Source organism: Anser brachyrhynchus (assembly GCF_964034855.1).
Source record: "Anser brachyrhynchus genome assembly, chromosome: 5".
Taxonomy (NCBI): domain Eukaryota; kingdom Metazoa; phylum Chordata; class Aves; order Anseriformes; family Anatidae; genus Anser; species Anser brachyrhynchus.
Window position 1 is genome coordinate 47,559,953 of NC_137699.1, and position 25,334 is coordinate 47,585,286.

General features: G+C 37.7%; 2 protein-coding genes across 3 annotated transcripts in view; one reads left to right on the top strand and one right to left on the bottom strand.

Moving 5' to 3' along the window:
• GALC (galactosylceramidase) overlaps window positions 1–14,480 on the bottom strand; it is a 39,730-nt gene extending 25,250 nt beyond the window's left edge. Inside the window, exons 1-6 of one of the 2 annotated variants that reach the window (XM_080594377.1) lie at window positions 14,201–14,480; window positions 13,720–13,788; window positions 11,237–11,300; window positions 10,078–10,191; window positions 6,946–7,085; window positions 4,609–4,647 (exon numbers count right to left, since the gene is read on the bottom strand). In XM_080594377.1, coding sequence (XP_080450503.1) covers window positions 4,609–4,647; window positions 6,946–7,085; window positions 10,078–10,191; window positions 11,237–11,300; window positions 13,720–13,788; window positions 14,201–14,434 — 660 coding nt within the window. In that variant the 5' untranslated portion in view covers window positions 14,435–14,480. The remainder of the gene's footprint in view (window positions 1–4,608; window positions 4,648–6,945; window positions 7,086–10,077; window positions 10,192–11,236; window positions 11,301–13,719; window positions 13,789–14,200) is intronic. The other variant, XM_080594378.1, reaches the window with a different exon arrangement.
• Window positions 14,481–14,611: 131 nt separating this feature from the next.
• GPR65 (G protein-coupled receptor 65) lies at window positions 14,612–25,332 on the top strand. Its single transcript, XM_080594379.1, has 3 exons — window positions 14,612–18,291; window positions 20,312–20,407; window positions 23,207–25,332. Exon 3 carries the CDS (start codon window positions 23,325–23,327, stop codon window positions 24,366–24,368), a length of 1,044 nt encoding a protein of 347 aa, XP_080450505.1. The 5' UTR covers window positions 14,612–18,291; window positions 20,312–20,407; window positions 23,207–23,324; the 3' UTR covers window positions 24,369–25,332.
• Window positions 25,333–25,334: the final 2 nt, after the last annotated feature.

Below are 25,334 nucleotides of genomic sequence, written 5' to 3' on the forward strand. Positions count from 1 at the left end.
CCTAGATCTAAAGGATACTAAACTTGTTAATAACCTTCCAGCAAGAAGACGAGCAATGAAGTTCTGTTCTTGAAGCCTTCAAAGCATAAAACTTACTAAAATTTCATAATAGTAGAAATATTTACAATAAAGTCACTGTAATTTGAAACTTTTAGCATGAAATGTTTTATTGAGTATCCCTGACAATTTTAAGATCAGATGCTGTCAGAAGCCGTTCACAAAAAAAAAAGCTTTTCCATTATTTAAACAATATGATTCTACAACTGATTTTGTTTTGTTTTTAATAAGCATTAGTTTGGTACATGTTTTTTCATAACAGCAAAAGCCACAATGAGGTTAGATGGATGCTACAACATTGTACCAACTTAATCATCAGGCTGCACCCAGTCTTCCTCTTACAAACTTGGCACAGATTAAAGAGTGGACACATTAGAGAAGTTTTACCTATTTAGATTTTGTTCCTGATAGCCATCAGTGTGACGGTTTTCAGAATTCTTCAGTAACCAGAAGAGATCAGAGGAAAACATACTAAACATTTCAGAAAACTGAAGACAAGCCTAGGTCATTTTGCCAACCTAAAACACTGCAAAACATTAGATCTCAAGGTCTACTCCCCAATATTTGTCAGATACCTTCTCCTACATGTGACTGCAGATTTTCCATTTCTAGCCCCAAGTATTGTACAATACTAAGCACCTGACTAGAAGAGAACATATTGCCAGTTCAATGATAACAGCACTTTCAAAATCTATATACATGTTTGACTCAATTGGGGTAAAGAGATTGGAGAAGATGCACAGGTAGCCAAAAATGACACTTCTGAAAAGAAAACATTTTTAGAGATTGGTTAACTAACAAAAAATCTTAAGGAACTGAGGCATTTCAAGATGTTTCCCACAATACTTTCCTAACTGATGTCTAGAATTAAAACAATGTACTACAAGTATGAAAACTATTAGAAAATAAAAGTAACAGCGATCTATCCACTTGCAGGAAGGAACAGAACAGGATGTGACTGCAAAGATTTCTGAATTGGGATTCAGAAAGAACTTCCGTAGATATAATTATTTTTATTAAATACTTCATGGACAAAGTACATCCCTTAAATTTGCGCAGGATCCAAAGCAAGGAGGAATTTGACAAATTAGAATAGTCCAAAAATTATTCACTCATAAATGACTTTGATTTAGTACAACAAGCTGCACCAATAACTGCTATATACCACAAAGTAAACAGAGTCTGGTGAAATGGTTCTGAGGATGATGGTGGTTTACCAAAGGAGAAACAGTGCCAGTGTACTGCAAGGGAAAAAGGAAAGTTGTACTTGTTTCTGAACTGTGCATTTCTAGATTTGGATTCTTTCCACCTATTCCACAGCAGAGATGACAGATAAGACTTAAAATATGACTTACAAAGAAGATTGTCATGACTAGTGCTGTTTAACCTAGAAAACAGACTGAGGGAAGACATGACAATATTCAAAGACCTAAGTGGTCTCTGAAATAGGAAGGACATTAGCAGCCCTCTGGAGCAGATGGAATTAAGACAAAAGGTAACACCCGATGGACATACAGCAAGATTTAGTAGGTTAGACATTCAGAAAAACTGCCTAATCATAAAGATAGCTCAGCAGAACAAAACGACTCGAAATGTTGCAGAATGTCCATGTGAAAAAATAAGTACCAAGGACACAGAACTGTAGACACACAATGTACTCCACAATAACATATGCAGAATGGTGTCATTCCAGCCACCCCAAATCCCAGTACAGACATTTGTATAAAGATACTTATTAAATTTTAGGGTCAATTTAAGATGACAGTATTTAAAAATACAATTGGAAGAATTTGGAAGAATTGACAAGCCACAGAATCATTGCTTCTCTCTCTGTTGTTTCTTCTACATCGTAAGAAACAACTGGAGCCTTAGTGGATGAAGCAACTAAAATAATTTCATAAAGGTAAAATTTAGCAAAATAACCAAGAATTTAAGTTGATCTATGTCATGTATTTGTCATTATAGAATACGTTTGCTGCACATTTTAGTAAGTATTTTGAAATGGCTGACTGCAAACAGAATCATTGATTATAGAATAGATGCCACATGGCAGCACAGAGTAAGAGAACGAATGATAAGACAGGTGTTACATAAAGCATTATATCAATTAATGGGGTGAACACTGATACTTTTCAATGAATGTTTTGGTGATCTTAGGATCAAATTTTAAAAATATAGCTCTAGAAGCCAAAAGTTGTCCCAATAGTATTAAAAAGCTAACATGTAGAATGCCTCTGCTCTAGAGTTTGTACTCCATATTCTTCTCACATCTGGAAGCCAAAGCAAACAGATTAGAAAGCATCCAGGTGACGCTGCAGAGGACTGAGCAAAAAAGAACCTTTCTGTTTCAATCAGTGATATGGTGAAATAAAATGAGTATTTATAATAAGATCTGCCTTCCCTCCAGTGATTGTTTTTACAAAAGCTTGTTTCATCAACTTTCCTAGCAACATTTCACCTAGGTAGTGAACAAATAAAACTTGCAGCTCAAAAAGCACATTACTCTATCTTCTATCCTATTTGCATTGCCTTATTCCAGACTGTAAGCAAGTGTTTCCAGTTCTGTGTGGTTTTGCTTTTATAATATAGGTACTGACCAAAGTCGGATTTCTACTTAAACAGCCCAGGCACACGCATCTCCCCCTGCTTCCTACCTGCGAAAATTACCTACAATTGTAATTATCCTTTAGGAGACTACTAGTATCCTTAGATTTTCCTTTAGGCTATACCTGATCAGTGAAGAACTTCTCTTTCAAAAAAAGAAAATCCCAGCACCCAAATTTCTTGACACTAAATAAGGCAGAGAACTTCTAGTTTCTGCATTCTGTTGCTGTTTTGGTTTGTTTGTTTCGTTATAGAGACAGCCCTACAAACACTTTTCCTACATTAAAAAAGCCTATGGCTTGTACTAAACACACATCAAGATTACATATTTTAAAAGGATTCTAAACATACCCACTGAACAAGTTTGGACAGGGATTTAAGCAGTTTCACTAACAAAATCCACAAGAGTTTTGCTACTAGACATGCATGAAGAAACAAGACAACTTGGCACAGATACCAAGATGTTCTATGTCACACTTCTGTGCTTTTGCATTTTCTCTGGCATGGATTTTGCATGTCAATAAAACTAGTGCCAAACCTCTGTGTCCAAAAGGAACTAATGGTCTAGACTAACTTTCACAGGCTGCTACAAAATCACTTTAATACAATTAGTTGTAAAATGAAGCATAACTAGCAGAAGTTGGTCTAAGTTGTGATGAGTCTTGGAAACTAAGTTGCTGTGCTGGCAGTGAAACAGGTAAATCAGTTTACGATACACAGTTTATTAACATATCTGTTAACAAGAAGCCTATAAAAATGGATAAGGTGTTTCTCTTTGTCTGTACCAGGTATAATGCCAGTAGAGTTTTCTGCCAGTGCTTCCTGACCTCCCTCACTCAAAGCAGCTTACAAATCATAGGAAATAGATCTAATGCTGCCCATCTACTTATACAATAGAAAGGAAAAAAGGTTTTAAAGTAGAATACCCAGTTTTTAGGAATAGGCAGAATTTTATATGCCAGCCTTATTAAAGGGTGTGCTTCCCCCCCCCCCCCATCTTAACGCATGTTATGTTTGACTGTTATACACCATTTCTTGTACTATTCTACTAAAACTAATCAGTGAATGAAATAATGACAGAAATTGTCAAGGTCAAATGACATGACTAACCTTATCCAGTGCACACAAACTGTAAGAACTGTAACTTTTCTAATAGCCACTAACAGAATAATTAAGCAGATGGGATCCAATCTCTGCTGTGTTCTGCAAGAAAAATTGGCAATTTTCTACACACTAAGTTCAACTCATTTGCTTTTAAAAAGTGGTAATGCAATTGCTTCTTAGCTTTGAAGCAGAAAAAAAGGAAGTGAATATAGCAGAAGCTTATACTTAAGTTTCTACTTCAACATAACTCAAATAGAAGCAAGCTTCCAGAGAAGGGTGTGTGGGGAGGGGAGCAGTGATAGCGTAGTGATACCTCAGTGTCAGTTATGTGAAATACCGTCTCTCTCCAATTCATTTCAAACACAAGGCATTGACTTTTGCAGTTACAATACAGAGACTTTACATTATGAAAAAAGTAGAGCAGAAAATATAAGAACTTGCAGTTTTATAATAATAATCTAAGAATATGATATCCACTTGAACTTCACTAGAGAATTTTTAAGTAATTGTAATCTGTGACTTATTTCATAGCTATGTTTAAGACAGTAAAAAAACAAATTTGTATGATTCAACTGGAGCTTCCGTTAAAATGTTCCACATATTTACCATACACTGACACACAAAGTTCAAAATAAGAGTTTCAGAAGAAAAAAAAAATCTAAAGAACTGATTCCATTAGCATTCTATGTCTGCTACTACTACATGAAAGGGTTTAGTAAGTGAAGCAGTTGCAGGATTACGGTCCCTTTTCTAGGCAAAGTCAGCAAAGCTAATCATTTACATATGATAAAGACAAACTTCGGAAGCACATTTCACTTTAGAGAAGGGAAAAAACATACATACCTTGATATATTTGCTATTAAATGCCCTTTCATTCCATATCTATAAAGCAAAAAGCAAAAAGCCATTTAGAGAAGTCTGGACAGATAACTAAAGATTTTATTTATGTATATATGAGATTACACAATCATTAATGAACTCCACAGTTTTAGTTTCCTAGAAGAAAGTGTTCTGATTGGTTTTGTTATAGAATTCTCCCCTGGAGGCCTGATATGAAAGTTCCAAACAGCTGCTTGTTTTATCTAACTCTTGGACCTACTGCCTGCATTCTTGTTCTAATGCTGTGGGAGCTCTACAACGGTTTGCCACGTTACACATTATGAACATTATGGGCCTACAGTTTGTTAGAACTCCTCTAGAAAAAAACATTGTGGCTTCAAGGCATGGTCATACAGAACAGGCCCTTGTTGCCATACGCTAATATGGAGAGAGAAAATGACTGCTGCATTGAATGATTGCCTACAATTTCAGGACATTATTCCGTGACACTTTGAATTCTTTATAATTTACACAGGACTACATCCATAGTTGAATACAAGAGAAACACAGTATAGTTTAAGTAAAGACACATAAAACAATATGATTTAGATTGCTCTGGGTTGCCATATTTTATGGAAAGGGTGTTTAAGCTAAACACAGCCCAAAATTCAAGAGAAGGAATGGAGGCGTTCCTTTCTACCAAGTATCAGGGACAAAACGTCAAGTCAAAAACTTTCTTACTTTTCCTGACCTGCAACATGAGCACTATGACCCACATTCACCAGTAAAGGTCGTAAGTGTGCCCCTGTAGGTGAAGGTCACCCAGCTATTTACAAACGGGCAGTTTCATCCAACTGGAAGATGTCTGTGTGATTTTGAGCGTAGTGAGTAGCCTGCCACTAAAATGTGCCAAGAGCTCAGTGTTTCTTGTTGGCTGGTTCTAGGCAATTCCTCACAATGCGCATCTTCTGCCTACTGAAAACTCCGTATAGACGAGAAGATTCAGGAAGACTTGCAGGCTTGTTTCTTTATAGGACAAAAACCACCAGAAGGATATTTCTAGATCCTTCCACAAGTGCTAATATGATCAGCTGATTTCTGAAGTTACAAGAAAATTACTTACAGTTTCTGAGCCTTCACAGACCTCACTCCTTTCCTGTATTTCACATAATTCCCACAAAGAGAGTAGACAATATCAACTGCCAGCACAATGCTCATTGAAGCAGAACTTCCTCTTCCTTAGAGGTATAGAACCCAGAAGGCCAGTTGCAATGTCAAGTAACAGTACAGCAGCAGACATTATTCAAATACCTAATATGCAGAACTTACCTGGTTTTAAATTTTCACCTTGCTGTGCTTTTAGAGTAGAAGGTATGTCCCACCCCACCCCCCAAAATTCAATTTCTGAAGCATCACTGTGCTACCCAAAGTGCAAGACTGACACAGATGAAATCAGCCAGCAACATCAAAATGGACACATTCCAGAAGAGAGATACATCATACATACCTTCCCACACTACAGTAGAAAGGTCAGGCTTTTCTAGAGGGATGGGAACCATAACTTTAAGAGTTTCACTCCGGACTGCTGAAGTGATTTTCAGCTTTTCTGCAGTTAAACAACTCTCATATCAAAACACTTAGAAGCCCAGAATAAGTGCTTCAATAAGTGTAGTGCTTTTAAAGGAATCCTATCCAGACATTTTCTTAGGCAGAAGAAAAAAAGAAAGTGTTGAATCTCTGTCAAATAATGAATTTGAAATGTTTTTCCAGACTGTGGGCTTTTCCCTCTCATCTCCAAATTACATTTTTCTCAGACATTCACTCACCACTTCCATTTATTGCTCTGTAACAAAATTGAGCAGTATACTGTAACATGTGCACCTTAACCTACTCTAAATAATGGAAGCAAAAATGGAAAAAGTTGTAGATGGTTGCCCTTCAGCAAAATAGTAACCATATTGTATGCCAAGAAGCCGTGTTAGCTGACTCACAATCTCCAAGTCTTAACTTAATGTTTTTTGTTAGCCGGTTACCTCTGAAACCCAGGCAGAGCAAACAAGGCAGGAAATTACAAGACCAAGTTTCAAACAGGTTTCAAAATCCTCAAATTCTCTGGTAATTTCATTCTAGAATTGGGAAGGCAGGAATCTAGCCATTTTATACTGTGTCAGCATTATTGGCCAGTATTGCAGAAAGACTGTAAACTAGCATAACTTCTGCCTTTCTCACTGCAACAGAAAAAGCCAGAACTGCAACTACAATTTCTCATCCCTCTTTCACCCAGTAATCAACAAAGAGACAAGAGCAAAAACCTTACGAATGAAGACAGATAAAATATACTGGAAATTGTGCTTTACTGACCCCAATATAGTCAATGTCCAGATCATGATACTGTTTAGCTCCTAATATCCAAGAAATAATATAGTAAGCAGTGACATGTGGATAGTCATAGGGCCAGTTTTCACCTTTCCCTATCCATGCTGGAAACGTCCAGGGTAATCCTGAAGAGAGAATAAAAACAAATTAATGAGATACTGAGTAACATAGACCACCCACTTAAGTAAGATTCGAGAGCAAGCTGTAATTTGTTCTACCTAAATCAAAGAAGCAGATATGCCCTTCAGATTTGCATAGTTTCAATGAAGACAATAAAACATTACTCCTCTTACAACAGGATATGCTGCATTATTATTGGTTTTGATCATAATTTATATATATATATGTGTATGTATGTGTGTATATATATATATTATTTTTTTTAAAGCTATGAACCCATCCCTTCCAGTACCATAAGGAACGCTACAGGAAAGATCAAGAATGACTCTTTATCAAGGAATGCAATGATGGAACAAGGGGGAATGGCTTTAAACTAAAAGAGGGGAGATTTAGATTAGATATAAGGAAGAAATTCTTTACTCACAGGGTGGTGAGGCACTGGGACAGGTTGCCCAGAGAAGCTGTGGATGCTCCATCCCTTGAAGCGTCCAAGGACAGATTGGATGGAGCCTTAGGGAACCTGATCTAGTGGAAGGTGCCCCTGCCCACAGCAGGGGTGTTGTAATTTGATGACATTTAAGGTCCCTTCCAACCCAAACTATTCTATTACTAGAGAGCAATTGACTACATGCAATATTTCTGTATATGTGTATACGCTCTGTGTAGCATTAGTTCTAACAGGTTTAACATTCCAAAGACTTTGGGTTACCAGTTCACGAAATTATAGACAAGGATCAATACTAAACACCAAAAATTGTTAAGCTCCTGAGTATGAATTCCAGAACAAGTGATGATCTGATCATAACAGAAGAAAAAAGAATAGGATCATGAAAAAGCATTTCCAAGTGTCAGCAGCTTTCTAGATCTTGTGGAAAGTAAGAATAACAAATTAACCTCAGCAGATCCTCCTACATTTTCAGCTGACTCTGTATAAGACATCACAGGCAAATTCAAAGGCATATCCTCTTCCCTTTACTGAGCACTTGATTTGAGGGAAAAGGCAAGTTATTAATAATCAGTCATAGATGGTAACCTTACTGTTTATCACAGTGCTTGTCTAAGAGAACCTGACTGGCAAATCCTGTAGTGAATCATGCCTTGGGGATGAATAAGGCAAAATTTGATGCCTGAATGACAGGTAATTAGACACACAAGCTGGTAGCATACAACAGCTGGTGCCAGCAAAACTGTCATATTTTTGGAGGCTTGCAGGTACTTAAAGTAACTTTTATGTTTTGGTTCCGCTTCTTTTGTAAGAGAAAGTACAACTTTCTTATCTGAAAAGACCTTTTAAATTTTGCTGACTGAAATTTGAAGCAATATCAAATCAGAAAAAAAAGCATCAGATGATTAAATAATCCTGTTGGTGAAACTGGAATAACACAGACTACAGAAAAAGGATGTCTGTCTGGTGATACAAAGAGGAAGACACTCTAAAAGCAGGAAGTTAGCATATATTGATAAATTATATGACCAGAATTATCACAGGGAAAGAACACAAACATCACTGACAACCTTTCAAGTTCCTGGAAATAAAGCTCCTGAAATACTATAATGGTTACTTTTAAAATATTTTTACTACTTACAGATGTGCGCATTTGTTATAACTTACTTTGGAGGGAACTTGTCTCTTGCATGACTTAGTCATAAAAGACTTTGCAAATTATCATACATATTGGCACTTTGTTATAAGAGTACAACACATAATCAAGTAAACTACGTGAAAAAACAGAAACAAGTCACAAGCCACATTTATTTCCTTGTCTGGTTGCTATGCTGCACATGAATAATTATTCAGACTAAAACGAAGATAGACTGATTTAGACAGAAGTGTACAATCAAATGATGCAGTGTATTTTGTTTGAATTATGAGGTTTCTCTGCCCTGCAGAGACTGCTGATTTCTGTTTTGCTCTTACAAAGGTACCAATTATAACAATATGTTCTGCAACCACATACGAAATGGAAGCAATCACATATTACATGAATGCATTATTAATAGCAAAAGGCACCTGTATTCAATATCAAGGTCAATTTCACCATTTCAAAAATTTAAGAGAAATGCAAATATCTTAAAATGCCAGGTCCATCAGCTAATTTTAGAATTTATCAGGGAATACTGGTGGCCTTCGCACATGGAAGAGCCCAGCATTTAGTACATAACTAGTTCTGTGCTAACAATTTCACAAAAAAATATTTGCTCAAAACAGCACCAAGAGATACATGCTGACTTTTCTGTTTCAGAATCAAGATCTATCGTGATTACTAAGAAAGATTACTTCCAGTTTCAGGAAGTACACACATGCCATCTGGCACCTCACTACAAAATCAAATTATTTATATCAAGGTTCATTTTTGAAACTGTTTTTGCAGAATAAAAAGCTTCTTCCCTCCTTTCACGTGAAATACATTCTGAAAAGTGTTTCATGTAAAATCTAGGGTTACACATTCCTACTGTCACAGCACATACACAACTGATGATCAAAACAGAGCAACAGTCAAGTCTTCTTACAGCTCAACTCTGTATGTATCAAACAAAGCAAGACAGAAAGCACTGTAACAGGGAGGGAAGGTGATAGGTTTGTAATAAGGACATATAATTGAACTTGGTGCATGAAAGATTTACAGATCCATACTTTCTGTAAGTTTACTTTATTCCTCCCAATTTTTTACTCTACTTATTATACAAAAATTCACCCCTCGGAATAAATCATTTATATTCATCACTGTGATAACATCTAAGCATTAATGTCACTTCATGCAAGCAAATTATTAGAGATTCACTGCTCAGAATGTTATTCTACTATAGCAAAGCAAAATAGTATGTTTAAGGGAAATATCAATGCAAGATTACCAAACACTAGAGATTCTCTACCTTGCCTACTGCAACAAAAACATTTGTCCATTAAAATAACTATGCTAATTAAGGACCAGATATGTTAGTTAGAAAAAAAGCATTAAAAAAAGCATATAAATCCTAAAGCACGAAACAATTTACCAATCAGTTTAATTTGGGGGTTCCTCTTTTTAGCTTCTTTCATCAGCCACCATTCGTAGCCCCGGAAGTAGTTCTCATCATTTTCATAGTGCATATGGGAGGGCTCAGTACCATCTAGGAAGGAAAGAGACAGGTAGTTCACAATTATCTTCTGTGTCATAAGCTGTCACACATTATGAAGTTCTCTGTATTGCTCACTGCCACAGTATGCAGGCACATAACTCTAACACGGTTCACACATTCTTTGTTTTGCTTCAAAGCAAAGTGAGTAGTGGAAGGGAACATGCAAGACTTGCTACCCTTCATTCTTAGCATATTAACTTAGCATAAATTTCCATTTGTTTGGTGTTTTTTTAAAAAAAGATTATACCCTCTTTTTTTTTGCATCAGAATCTGGTTAACTATTGAGCATTTTAAATTCACAGGTATAATCCTAAATATAGATTTAGCATTATCATCTTGGTCTTAACTACTGCAAATGTTACAGGTTAGAAGGAAAGAACATGGTAGAAAGTATAATCAGCAGGTTATGTCTAAATGCTGACATATAGGAGGGAGAGGGAAAGAAGAAAAAACATTATGAACTGTAATTTAGTTACTCTTTCTTAGTTTTCAATAACAAACAGTTAATAAACATGTATTACTCCATTTCTCCTATACGTAAATACAATAAACTAGGCAAATTGCACCAAGACTTTTTCACCTGCAATTGTGGCCAGGCAAAAACAAAGCGCGCAGTATCCTTCAGACAAGACACCCCAGTGAAATGTTGCAGCTCATGAAACCAAAGAAACCTAACTGCTTCTGATCAGCTGTCTTTGCATTTTCATGTTTTTAAGACATATATTACCTAGCCCTAGAAAAGTTTTACAGCGTTTGTATTGCAAAACCAGTGTTTGAGAAATGCTCTGCAATTCAGAAAGCTTCCCTAATCTAGGAAGGAAAAAGAACTTACTTGGTCTAGAATGCAACCTATTAACCATTATATTGAGAATTTCGTGTAAATTTCTCTTCTACAAGTTGGCATTGTTTCTGATATTTTTGTGCAACTTCAGTAGAACTACATAACATATCTGCATTTTTTAACTGAAGTGCAGCATGCAGGACATGTTTCTAACAGCACATTGCAATGAAAAGTTAAACCCTGCAAAATCCATACCTGTTGATTGGCCATCGCCTCCTATCTCTACTTTGAGGATATGCAAAGAGGCACCAAAATTTGGCTAGGAAAAAGAGAAAGAAAGAGAGAAGTCAGACTATTGAAAAGAACTGTGAAACAAATAAGTGCACAGTTTTGAGGATGCTGGAAATTCAATACTTTATTGTTATTTTTAAACACCCATATCAGGTGCAACGTGAGATTACAAGAAATTCTGCTTCCAAAAGAAACTGGTAAAGATAAATAAAAATTTATCTTTAGCCAGTTTCACTGACTCTTGCACAGTTAATGACACTTCCCCCCACTCTGTAGATTTTAAATTGATTATGTTAAAGAAAATATTGAAGAGTTCTTAATGCAGAATGAGCTACATAAGGAACACAACAGTATTTTTAATGTTATTATAAGTCAAGTTTATTATTTCCTTTTAAAAAAAAATCAAACAATCAGAGCTGTTATCCTTGTAATTAACTTGTTCATTGGTTTAAAGGATTACACTTCTTATGTGAAAGAGCATACATTTGGGTCAGAAATAACCTACAGACGGAAAGCATGAGAAGAGGAAAGTTGCCATACTGGAAAACAAATGGCCACTTGGTCCACTATCCTGTTTCCCTTGCCTCTGACTAGTAGACAGAATACAGAATTTAAGCACGTAAGTCATCCTATTCCTAGTATGTTCATCCAGCCATTGGTGGTTTTAAGAGTTGCTCAAGCCAGAACTTAGAACTAATCATTATATTAATAAGCACTAATGGAGCTGGCCTCCTCCATGAAATTACCGAAGTATAATTTTGGCATCTAAAAAAAAGTTTCAAGATGTAAGAATGCACTTCAATTAAAGAAAAAAGCTACACAGACAATAGTTTGCTTGGCATACAGTTTTTTGGTGTTTTGGTTTTTAAATAAGAAGCAAATATTTCCCAGTTTACCATGAGTCCTCCATATGTTATTTTAAACTTCTAATACATACCCTTTTTCATCTCTACTATATAAATCAGGCATTAAAAGGTAAGTAGAATGAGGCAAAGTTGTTTCCCACTTATTTGACATTTTCAGAAGTTTTGGTGAAAGAACATAGCAAAAATTATTTGAAAACCACAATCTCTCAGCTAGATTTTCTTTTATCACAATCCTGTTGATTCCTTCAGAAAACTCATAACATGTGTTGTAGCACACAATTTTGGTCTTCAAACTCCAGTCAGACATTATGCCTTACTCTAACCTTTGTAACCAATTTTAAACTACACAGTAAACTATTCCCCTCCAGCCATCTGGATTACACTACTTGAAAGTGACATGACATCCTCTTTCAGCAGAGTAATTTACAGTGCCAAAAGCAAAACAAGTTATTACTGTTAAGGGCAATAATCTTACCATATATTAAGTTGAGTAACCCCACAGGTTACACTTGCTAACTAAAGCAGCTTACAAACCAGTAATATTTGTACTCGTTCTACAGTAGTTGCACTTGTACTGGAAGTACACTAGTTTGGAACAGGCAGTCTATTGAAATGATGCAGTCCCTGCATAAGTTTTCACATTTTGTGAATCTATCTGTACTCAAATCAAAACCATCTGACCCACTTCCTACAATCATAACAAACGACTACGCCATTCATTTTAGCCACAAAAACAATTTAGCCCTCATTAGCCCCAAATGAATGATAAAAATATGTTGAAAACAGGAAAAAAAGAGTAATTTTAATAATTTGAAGAAAAAAGCTCCTGAACAACATGCTGACTGTCAAGGACAACAAATAAAATTTAAAATTCTGATAAAAACAACATTATTACAGTTAGCACCTATCAGATATATAATGTTGACAGATGTCATATTCTGAAGGAAGGCAACTCCTTCCTTTGGTTTCAGAATTCACACACTAGACTACCAACTACTCTTGCTGGTTCTATTCTTGTCCCAGAAGAACGAGCCTCCTAGCTCTTCATCACAGAATCAAAACTCTTGTGAAGAGCTAAGAAGCTCATTCTTTATGAGAGAAGAATAAAAATAAATAAAATATTTATCCCACAAGAATACACGCAAGGTTAAACCATAATAAAAATAAAGCCTGAAAAAAATATTTGACATGTGTAAGCTTTGCATTCATAATTACTAATCTTGCAAACAGTTACGTGACCTTTTCAAAAAAGAAAGCTAAATGAGTGTTTCACTACACCGTGAATTAGCATACAACCTAGCACTAACAGATCTAACCTCTCTCAGAGCTAGACCATTCCACTCTTTTAGCTACACAGCCATCTACAACCTGCAGTTACTAATACAACCTATTACTTTTTCTATTTTTCTACAATGCTGAGGTGTCTAGTCAAACAATCAACTTTGAAGTAAATGCTTTATAAGATGGAGTTTGTCTAATCCTAAATAATACTGAATACTCTATAGATAAGAGTCCCAACATTCAACAATAAGAAATAATAACGCCTAATTTCATGCAGAATAGCAGTGAAGCGGACTTTACCTTGAACAGATAATCTAAAATCTGCGAGCGATAAGGTTCTTGGTAGTTCACAAGGAGTCTAGACGTGGCCTAAAACAGAAAGAAAGTGAAAATATGCACACCTTAGCTTTCAAATACATAAATATATCCCAATTTTTCACCCTGGGCACTTTCGTATAGTTAATAAAACTACAGAAGTGAACATAACACCAGGAGCTCTGCTAAGCACAAACAACAAGGTTTTTCTAACCCTTCACTGGTACATTTCTGCAGATTTTAAGTGCTTGGTACTCTGATACACTTCAAAGAAGAAATTTTGGAGAACAGGGACACAGACTTACCGCAAGCAAAGCGCAGCTCCCCAGCAGCATCACTCCTGCTCTCCCCGAGTCCCCAGCCTCGCCTCACCCCCTACCAAAGGCACCGGGAGCTCGAGGGGCCCCTCAGACCCCCCATGCCGTCCCCGCAGCCCCCTTCGCCAAGGTCCCGGGGCAGCACTCACCCCTCCGCCGCTGACAGCGCCGATGCCGTCGAACTGCCTGCCCAGCCCGCCGCCGTCGTCCAGCACGTAGGTGGCCGTTGGACGCGGAACGGCACCGACCCCGGGGGGACCCGGGCCCCAGCTGGAGCCGAGCAGGAGCCAAACCCAGAGCATAGCCGTGGAGCGCGGGGGAAGCCCGGCTGGCCCCATCCCGCTTGATCCCAGCCCGGCCGTTCCCAGCCCGTCTCGCCCCATCCCTGCCGGCCCCACCCCGTTCGCCCCACTCCGCCCCGCCTACGGCCCCCCGGCGACTCTACACTGCCCACCACGTGACCTCGCAACCTGGCAATCACCTGCGGAGGGCGGGGCGTGAGCGCGCTTCGCCGCCATTTTGCTAAAGGGAAAGAGCGGGGGAAGGGTTTTCAGCCCGTACCGGGCAAGGCCGGGTTGAAGTTAGTGGCTGCCATTTTGGAAAAGGGCACGGAGGGTCCCACGCGGTGTGGAAGCGGGCTGCCGTGCTGGGTGTGGGCGCTGAGTATGAGTGAAGCCGTTGAGGAGCCATTTTGGGTGTGGGAATGTGGAGAGGGACTTAAGGATGCGTTGTGATAACAGGGGTGCGGGCTTTTTTGTGTGTGAAAACAAAGCGAAATTGCACATCGTGCAGCATGAGCAGCCCAGTCGCGAGATGGACGCCAAAGTGCCCCTCATCCACTACCAAGTGGATCCTTTCTCCAGTGCATCTCGGTACATCTCTCACTGCCAGGCCCTCACCAGCTTCTGGCCACCAGTAGCTGTGACTGACTTTGTGCAGCCCTCAGCCCATCTTCGGGCTGCCACCACACCCCTCACACTGTAGGCAACATAAGCACTTTATAGGCAAAAACCCCAGCACGGCGCAAGAAAGACCTTTGGTCTTTTGCACAAGAACGAGTGGCTTGGCTGGGAGCGGCTCTGGGGTGCGGGGCGCCCAGGGAGAGGCTGTGCCCTGACGAGGGGTGCTGGCAACCCCAGGGTTTTCCCAGGGAATCCTAGTCAGCCCTAGTTAGATCCACAGCAGGACCCCCAAGGGGCTCTGCTGAAACTGCATTTTGACTCCTGGGAGCAGAGCTGAGCACCCCTTTCTGTTTTACAGAATTTGTGGGATATGCTGATGGTCAAATAGTTGAGATTGTGACATAACATACATCAAAAGTTTCCATGAGGATAAGCCAGGGTTTTTAGCCAGAATCCATATCCAGAAAGCATTCCGCTCAGATGGAAAGTAGTCAAGAGACTGGAGATCTGTTTGATTATTGTATAAAAATCCTGAAAGTAGAGCTTTCTGACCATTGACCTTGGTGTTTTAGAGAGCAGATGTTCTGTGTGTTTCAGGAGCAATGAGGCACTGGGGGATGCAGTGGCTGACGTCATGCACACAGTGTGTTAGAGCTGTAGGAAATCCCAGGTTTTTCATGTTTCTGTCCACAAAGAATGCTGTTAATTGAGCCACTGCCTCTATTGTCCGTGTCATTGAGGAATCTAATGTCTCAGTGATGACATTACCTGACTAATGTTTCCTGTTTATTTCTTTTTTTAATAACAATACCAAACACTCACATAACATTTTGCACTTTACAGCAATATCAAGCATTAACTAATGAACCTGCTCACACCCAAATGAGCTATACAATGTCATTATTACGTGCAGAAGGACAGTGACTTCCTCAAGGCTACAGTGAGTCAGTGGCAGAGGTAGAATTATGCTCATAGTCCTAATTTGCATTTGTTCTGGCAGACAGTGCACCTTTGCACTTCTGGAGTGTGCAAATACAGAAAGTATTGCCATCATGACAAATTAGCTGTTTAATTTTGGTGATTTTTTTTTTAATTTGATATATCAATTTATTCTTGATAGAAGGCTTTTGAAGTGGAATTCATTCTCTTGTTCGCTCATAGGAGCCCAAAAATGTCAGCTTTCAAAACTCATACTTCTATTGTATGATGTGCTGAACACCTCCCCTTTTCATCTGGTGAAGAAAAATATATTTGAAATCTTTTTTGGTGGGAAGAAGAGGATAATGGGACTATGAGGACTTTTATTCAGGGTTAGGAATCTCAACCTGGCTTTTACTTGTAAATTCTGTGCTTTTTTTTTTTTTCGTTATGTCTTTGTCCATCATACAACGATGTGTGATCTGAACTTTTTGTAAGCTCAAATACAAGCAGTAAAATTATTGAGTACTTAAACAAAATATTCATTGTTTCTTTTGTAGATAAGACAATTTTCCACTGTTGATGCTTTTCTATTTCAGTTGTTCTTTCTTAGTAGCACTTCAGTCTCTGCCAACCCAAAAAACACCTGTAGTTCTGAGATGAGTGATTTGAGATACTGTGTATATCCAGATCTCAAAAAAAAAAAAAAAGTGCTGCTTGTATCAAAAATTGAATTGCCAAGAGTTGCTTTTTTTGCATGTATCTTTACTTCCAGAAATGTATGAAACGCATTGTCTCCACTCTTGCTCCCTTTGATTCCTCATTCCCAATATTGACTGTTCGGTGAAGACGTTTAGAAATAATTCACCTAGATTTCTCAATTTCTAATAATGATAAAGGTTGCTTTTTCTTCAGTGAAATATAGGAACCCTCAACAGAGGAGCAGAACCTGCCCACCAGAAGTTGTTCTTAGTAGATGTTATGTTAGGGAAAGACAGGTGAAAAGTGAGAAAACGGGTCTTTTTCTGATGACTTTTCTCTCAGTGAAAATAAAGGCTTGACTGAAATTTATTTTAGAAATTAACCTAATCTATCATCAGCCTTATGTGCTGAAAAGCCTAATTTTCACCAAGCTGGAGGGCGCTATGTTACCAGTTAAGGAATGACTGCAAGTATAGAATGATTTGATAATCAGTAGAAAAAAAAACTGTGGATAAAAAAGTCATGCTCTGTCTGGAAAAAAAAAAAAAAAAAAAAAAAAAGGGGGAACCAAATCTCTGCATCCAGTGGTTAAATATTATAGAGCTGCCTGGTACTGTTCTCAGAGAAGTCAGGATTTGAGAGGTTTTAAATTCGCCCATCTGTTTCATTTCTCCTTAGCATCTGAATCATCAAATAGGCCATTTTTTGTATTACACAATAGATGTACATTTAAAGTGAAATTGTACCCAGTTTCTTAGAAGCAGACGTCAGTCGTTCTAAACAATATTTATGGATAAATCAGAGTTCACAATAAATTATTCTGATCAAAGAGGTAGAGGAGAAACTGGGCCTATGTAACATTTTTTTCCCTAATAGAATTATCTGTTAAAAGAAACACCCCCATGAAAGCAGCATACAATCTCACATTCAGTTTATATAAAAATATACAGATGTGCAAACTGTTGAAGTGCATGAAATTATGTTATCCCCTGTTAACTAACACTATGCACAAACTTGCTCCCATCAGTAGGCAAACAAAAAAAAAACAGTAACAAAGATCCTGAAAATAATTAAACTCTTTTTGAACAAGCTCCTAAAATCCTTATGATGTATTTTTATGGGTTTTTCTCTAGTCATTTTTTCTTTGATTCTGTGATAGATTTGTTGGAAACAGAAAGGGCCAAGTCTTCTGGTCAAAAGAAGCTTCTATGTTTTGAACACATACAAATAAAGCTGTTCCATTTCTGTGGAATGGTTTCTCTTCAGGATGCGTTATATCCTAAATAAGAGGTCTGTAATATACTCTACTCATTTAATTTTGTAATTTGGCAATATTTTCAGTAAAACTTATGTAAATTTACCGAAAATATAGATAGATTTACCGATCTTGTTTTTTTATATTGTTTTATGATTTATATTTATATTGTTTTATAATTTTTTTATACTTCTTAATAAGTGTGTTGTCTTTTTCCCAGGGGTAAGGTTAAATGAGCAGGTTTGTTTTTTTTTTTTGTGTTTTTTTTTGTTGTTTTTTTTTTAAGGGGGGGAAGTGAAAAAAAAATTAAGAGGCTTGTAAGGAGTTGCTTCATTTGTGTATCTAAGAGCAGCTTCCTTTTCCTTTATCTGATGAAGTGGTTTCTCTTCTCAGAATCAGAGTCTGGTTGCACTACTGATGGTATAGGAGTAAAACTGCTACGCGGGAGCACATGGCTGTCTAGGTAAGAGTACAAAATCCAATAAGTTAGCAAATAGACTATTAATGTTGTGGTACAGGTTTTATCCTGTCTCTCCATTAATGTGATGCTGACATCATGCAACATGGAGAAGGGACACAAAACAGGCTGGAAAAGACTGCTCTGGGAGGAGTATTTCACTCCCAGCACATGCAAAACATGAGGCAAGAGGGCGAACAACATTGGAAGGATGAGTTAGAAAAGACATGCCAGCTTGTTTTATTCTTTTAGTTGTATTGCCTTGACCATAATACCTATTGCTTAGGAGAGGGGAGGAAGGATGGAGAAGAAAAGGGTATGAGTTTTCAGGATTCTGAGCTGTCCTGTTCTCATTGTAAAATTGCCTCAGACTTCACAGAGGGTTCCAATAGCTCTTCTATTACTGTTTTTTAATAACTTATTGCATTAATAAGGTACTCAGCATTATTTATGTGAATATACACAATCCTGAAAACTTAGCAGAAAAACAAGCTGTTCTAAAAGTAGCTTCTTAGAATACCAAGCGTCATGTACATGAGAATATTTTGTACAACATCTTTCTGTATGCCTAGAGGAAAACACGAGGCACAGAAAGATATAGCAAAATAACATTCACCTATGTGGTCTACATCCTTAAAAAAAAAAAAAGTACTTTTTTTTCTATTTGCTCATGTTAATGAGTTTGTTTATGCTCTATAAAATAATCCATAAAGTGTATCTCAAAGGCTGAACTCTTAGACCTGCTTGAGTTTCTACAAAATCTCAGAGAGCTGTGAGCAAAATTTAGTGTAGTATATGAAAAAGTGCTGTTCATTTTAAGCAAAAAAAGACCAAGTTACTGAAGGACATATTTCAACTCTCCTAAACTGTGAAGGTTTTCAGAATTATAAGGTTTTAAGAAGGTTTTGAGATCTTCTCATTATAGAAAAGATCCAGCTATGGGTGGTCCCTCTACTTGAGGAAATCAACTTGGCTGTATAACTTATTTTAAGAACACAAACCAATCTGCTGTTGAAATTGTTTAGAGAAAAAAAAATCAAAAACACATCTGTCCTTCCATCTTATGGCTGATACACAGTAGCACTGGTACAGCAGCTACTCTGCAGATCTAGCAGACATAATGTTTTCTTCCCCTGAATCTTACCTACTAGGCAAAGTACATGCAAAAATATACTATATTATAATGAATATTGCTTACAGCAACTTGTCCTTTATGAACTTGAATTTTAAATAGAGGACATATAATGGAAATGTATTGGTTGTGGATGCTTCCAAGATTAAGCTGGTGACTCTAGCTAATCTCTATATATTTCTAATTAGTGACTGAACTCTCAGTAACACAAAATCCTTACAGTCTTCGCCATCTTTCCTAATTTCCCAAACTGTAGTCGGATTCTTGTATTTTAAAAATAAAAAAGACTCCCCCATTCTCCCCTTAGAAAGTTGTTTACAGAAAAGAGTATGGAATATCCATTGTGTATTTGTGCTTATCAAAGGATAGTTGCTTGCTTACTTTGTTACTTAGAAAATGTCATAAATGCAGAGACTGTGTAAAGTTCTCTTTGAATCCAAATTAGATACTGTGGAAATGCATCAATACAAATACAATATGTAACATTCACAGGGTTCATTTATGGGTTTGTTTGCATATATTACTTGAAGCATAACATTTGCTAGTCTGCTTCTTAAATTTTATGTCTTATTGCTAGTTATTTTATCAGAGTTCTCTTAACAGCAGGTTTTCTGTAGCAAAATGATAAAGAGATTGGGAAAACAATAATCATTGAATAATCTCTCTAAAAGAGAGAATTGGCTGTTGAGAAATATATACATGGATTTTTTTTTTCATTAGTACACTTCTGATACCAAAACAAGTCTACAAAATAAGGGGAGACATTTGAGTCACAGACAGTTTGAATCATGAAAGACAAACCATTAGACAGTATCTTTAAACAGAAATTCCTTGATAGATTTTTAGAAAAATTCTAACAGTAAATGGGAAAAATTACCGAACATTGTGTTTCAGTGTGTCTGTAAGCCAATACCATCTTCCTGAAGAAAACTAGCAGGTACGCTCAGGAGCTGAGAAAAAACATGGGAATGCTTCAGATCATGCTTTCAGGTAAGAAAAATAATTTTGCATTACATAATCCTAATTATCAGAAAAGTGCTATGTAAGGAAGAATGGTATGCACAGATTCCTCTGAGACAAGACCCCAAATAACTGTAGCGAAATGTGTTATAATCAGATGCAAAACAGTGCTTTTTGCTTTTATATTTCTGTGCAAGAAACTACAACATACATTGTGATCTACTTCATTTGCTGGCTCTTTGACACACTTCAGTATAGGTCAATACATGCCAGAATGACACACTTTTTGTTATTGTTGTCATCGAAAGAATATCCTGCTATAAGTAGCATCGATGTGTCATCAAAGCTAGGACATGGATTACCTGAGGAATTCCAGACTGCCTTCTGAGCTTAGTTCATAGAAATTGTTGATGATAGTAGCTGAACATAAAAGAAAGCCATGGGGTGTAATGACCTGTGAACAAGAAGGACAGAAAAAATTGCTGAGGTGGTAACTTTCACGTCATCTTAGCTCTCTTTATGAATCCCATCTTCAGTGTCCCAGCCTGCCATAATCCAGTTAGAGCTTAAAATGTTAAGGCAGGTGGCAGAAGAGCAAAGCAAGGTCTTGCCTTAAAGAACATGCAGTTTATTCAGATGACTACAATATAAAGACAGGTGGTTTACCTATGATCAGTAAGATCGAGAGAGGAAAGCTTTTAGAAACAGTGAGTTAAAAAGAGAAGGTTAAAGGTAAGTTAGTCGGTCTGTGCCTAGGTTTGAAAGAGATGATTTAGCTAGCTGTGGGAGGATCTGTGGTGTGTAACATGAAGACAAGTCGGGAGCTTATAAGGAGGATGAGTCTATAATATAGCAAGTCAATTAACAATGGAGAAAGAGTTTGTGGGGGAGGAGAAGGAATTCCAATTTCTCAGTCATGCGCCTAGTATAAACACTGCCTCATCCACTTACTGCATTACATACATGCTTCTGAAAGGGCACATTTCCCTGTTAGACCTGTTATAGGAAAAAAGATGCTAAAAATTATATAAAGAAGAGGTATGTATTTTATCTGTTACTTATCAGTCTGTATACATATACTTTGCTGTTGGTGAGAAGTGGGCCAGCAAAACCCTGGGATCTAATTTCTAGAGCTAGATGTTTAATGTGTGATACTTACCTATATTGGTGAGCCTATGATGCCCTATATACTGTGCGGTTTTAATAAACCACACTGAAAAGCATATTTCTTATGTATGTCTTACATATAGGCACTTTTTTCAACTAGTCATCATATAAGTAAAGCTTCTCACTGGAACAAACTGAGAAGTCTTTCTCAAGAATTTTCGCTATCTTTCAAGCACGTGAATGAATTTAGGACTAACTGCGAAAAGTGAGCCAATTCAATCAAATAAATCAGTGGCTGGTAAAAAGAAGTGTGTGTTTCCTGACTCTTTATGTCATTACTCCTTTTTATTTCCTGAATATCAGTGAAAGTTTCTCTGTAGAAAAGAGAGATCCATGTAATAGCTTCTGAACAGTAAATAAACCTACATGGGTTTCTCTGACAAACCCACAAACCTCCACACACATGCATCAGACCCATAAAGGGCAGAATGAGTTTGCCCACCACATAGGAAAATCCCTGTACCATAAATTGTTTTCAGTTTGAGCAGTTTCCTTTGTGAGAACAGTTGTAGACAGTTCTATCTTGCAACCTACTCATTCTACAACCGCTTCACCTCCTCTGCTGGCAGTCTAGACTCAAACCCCAGATAAATTGTTAGAGGTGATCTCTGAAGCAGTATATTTGGCAATAGAGCTGGACCACAGCAAGTATTCTCCATGCTTGTGTTTCCTGAATTTTTTGGTTAGATCTCTGGAGAAGGGAATTACTGAATGTAAGAGCTGTGACGTAACCAGTGAGTTCCAATTGTCTCATAGCTATGGTAGTACACCCTTTCTTACTGAAAGGTCAGCTTTTCTAAGTGCTTCTAAAACTTATGCAGCCAGTTCCTCTTCCAGTCCCATTTCTTACTCAGGGCTGCCATTTTACTGATATTTTCATGTTGAAGCTGTTGACCGCATGGCTGTTGTAGTGCCTAAGACAAGCTTAATTGCTGATGATTTTACAAACTCACGCAAGGCAGCCACAATTTCTTAGAGGAAAGAATTGTAAATAAAAAATTGTACTCAGAGAGTCTCCATCTGATTTGAGAATTAAGCCTGGCAGATTCTCCTGTGCATGCAAAAATCCAGTAGCTTGCCAGGTTTCACATGAAGGTTACATGCTGTAACCTTTGCTGGAATAGCAATATTGATGGCAAGCTCTTGGGGGATCACATACTAAGGAGGGGTGGGGAACTAGGGAAATGTGCAGATGTCGCAAGAGAGTGATTAGTAATAGGAATGCATATCAGCCATGTTCTCCTCTTCTGGGCATATACAAACATGTGGAAGTACCTGAATCCCTGTCTTTGTTTCTCCATTGTTTTAAAGAAGAGGAGAGCACTGGGAATAAGAAATCTGCCATATGGCCAGCACCCTATTTCACTCCGATTTATTATTTGCGGTGCACTTTCTGATCTTCTTTGACTTTCTCACAAGAGAGACCTTTGATTCCAGCACCCTACCCCTCTGGAAGTGTCTCATACTGCTTCTGCTGTATAAGCTTGCATATGATTGACCTTGACCTTCTTAGACATTGGGGTTCTTCCTCTGCACGTGTCCATCCAGGAGTGTTTAAAACTTTTGATCTCCTACAAAGACAATTTAATTCTTCAAAAAAACAATACCACTAAGAAGTCAAAAAATGTTGTTATAGCTGATATTTTTCCTTTTTGACAACAGAAAGGTGGAATCTTACCAACCAGGTCCTGAAGAACTAACAGATGACCACCCATCAGACTACAGAGGGGTTTTTATTGCATCTGGGCTGGAATTAGCGCAAAACTCCTCAGGGTGGACAATGAACAACACTGCTAAGTGCCATGATGATCACACCCTGGATAAGTATTTGTTTCCATTTGTGTACAGCATTGTGATAGTCATCAGTATTCCCATCAACTGCATATCCCTCTATGTGTCTTGCATTCAAGTGAGGAAAAAGAATGAGTTAGCAGTCTACCTCTTCAGTCTGTCCCTGGCTGACCTTTTGTACTCCGTGATTCTGCCTTTATGGATTGATTATGCCTGGAATGGAGATAACTGGAGGCTCTCTGCCACGCTTTGTCAAATTTCTGCCTTCCTTATGTATATGAATTTCTACACTAGCACTGCATTCCTTGCTTGCATCTCTGTCGACAGGTACCTGGCATTAGTTCACCCCTTGAAGCTCCAGCACTTGCGCACAAGAAGATTTTCACTGATTGTCAGCATAATTGTTTGGCTTCTGGAAGGCATCTTGAATTCTGTCATACTGATGAACAACGAAGTATTCAGTGATCCTTGCAATTCCACTAATCATACGTTATGTTATGATAAATACCCCCTGGAACTGTGGCAGGCACAGATAAATTTACTCCGGATATGCTCAGGGTACCTGGTTCCTTTGATAATCATTGTGTTTTGCTATCATAAAATCTACCAAGCAGTGAGGTGTAATCAAGCCACAGTAGATGAAGAAAAGAAAAAAATCAGGAAACTTATATTGAATATCACAGTTACTTTCATTCTTTGCTTCACACCTTATCATGTTGTATTGTTTATTCGTAGCATCAAGGAACCGTACTCCACTAACCCCCAGTTTTTGCAGTTGATGTATAAGATCTACAGAATCACACAAGCCTTAACAAGTTTGAATTGCATTGCCGATCCGATTCTTTACTGCTTTGTGAGTGAAACTGCACAAACAGACATTCTGAATTTGCTCAGGTGTTGCTTATACCTACGAAAGCCTGAGGGAAACCAAGTGGAAGAACATACTCTGTGCAGTTCTACTACAAAGAGCAATGTCACCTACAGAACTTGCTGTGAAACGGAGACTCTCTCAAAAATGGCTGCAAGAGCATAGTCAAAGAAAAAGTGGATAACATAAAGTGAAAAGAAAGGAGAACTCTTCCGCCATCTATACGTAGGAAATACCCCAGAAGTATACTAATCTAAGTGAAACCAGTAGCTGGAACTAACAAGAACTTATTACAGGGTCAATGAAATTGAGGGAGCATCATCATGTATCTTTAAAACAGATGTGGTACATAAATCAACAAACATACAGTCAAGAAAGGTGAACATGACACGCTGAAAAAATTACTGAGGATTCCCCACCCAACTGCCTCCTGTCTCAGATTGCTAGCTAGTCCATGTGCTCGGCACACATGTACTCAGCTGGAGGAAGGCTGAAGTCCTCTTAACCAGTCATTTGTTTTCCTGTTTTAATAAAAACCTAAAGCTTAGCTGTGAAGGAGCCTTATGTAGGATTGTTCTTAAATCTGTGGTAGAAATGAATAAAGAACGCACACAAACACAGATCATTCAAATGATTGACAAAGAAGCAGACAGAGAGAGGATGTTCAATCTTTTCTCTGATGTGATGGTGCTATGAAGATTCCTGTCTTTCAGTAATGGCTCAACTTCTCCTTCAGCATACCCCTCCCATTAGCCACTTCTTAAAATTGTTTACCTCATGTAGACAGAGACTTAACTTTTATCTTCTTTGGAAAATGTCCTAATGTATAATTATATGTCATGTCTTTTCATTACAATATGAGTATTGGGTTTCAGATGGTTGAAGATTCATTACTTAGAGTGTATATAAGGAACCAGATTCTAGCCACTGATGGTTTAAGTCAGATGAAATTTTTCCTAATATGCACAAGGAGGAAAGGAAAGGAATGGAAGGTGAGGTTTCACATCTCCACAACACAAAAGACTAGTCTTTAGTCTTGCTTATTTTGACTGTAATCTGGAGTGGTTTTTTTTGTTTGTTTGTTTTTATGGAGTCAACAGAGCAAGGAGGTCTATATCCACTTATATAACT

Coding starts and splice junctions, on each gene's coding strand:
- GPR65 (XM_080594379.1), top strand. CDS start 23,325: ATGAACAACACTGCTAAGTGCCATGATGATCACACCCTGGATAAGTAT.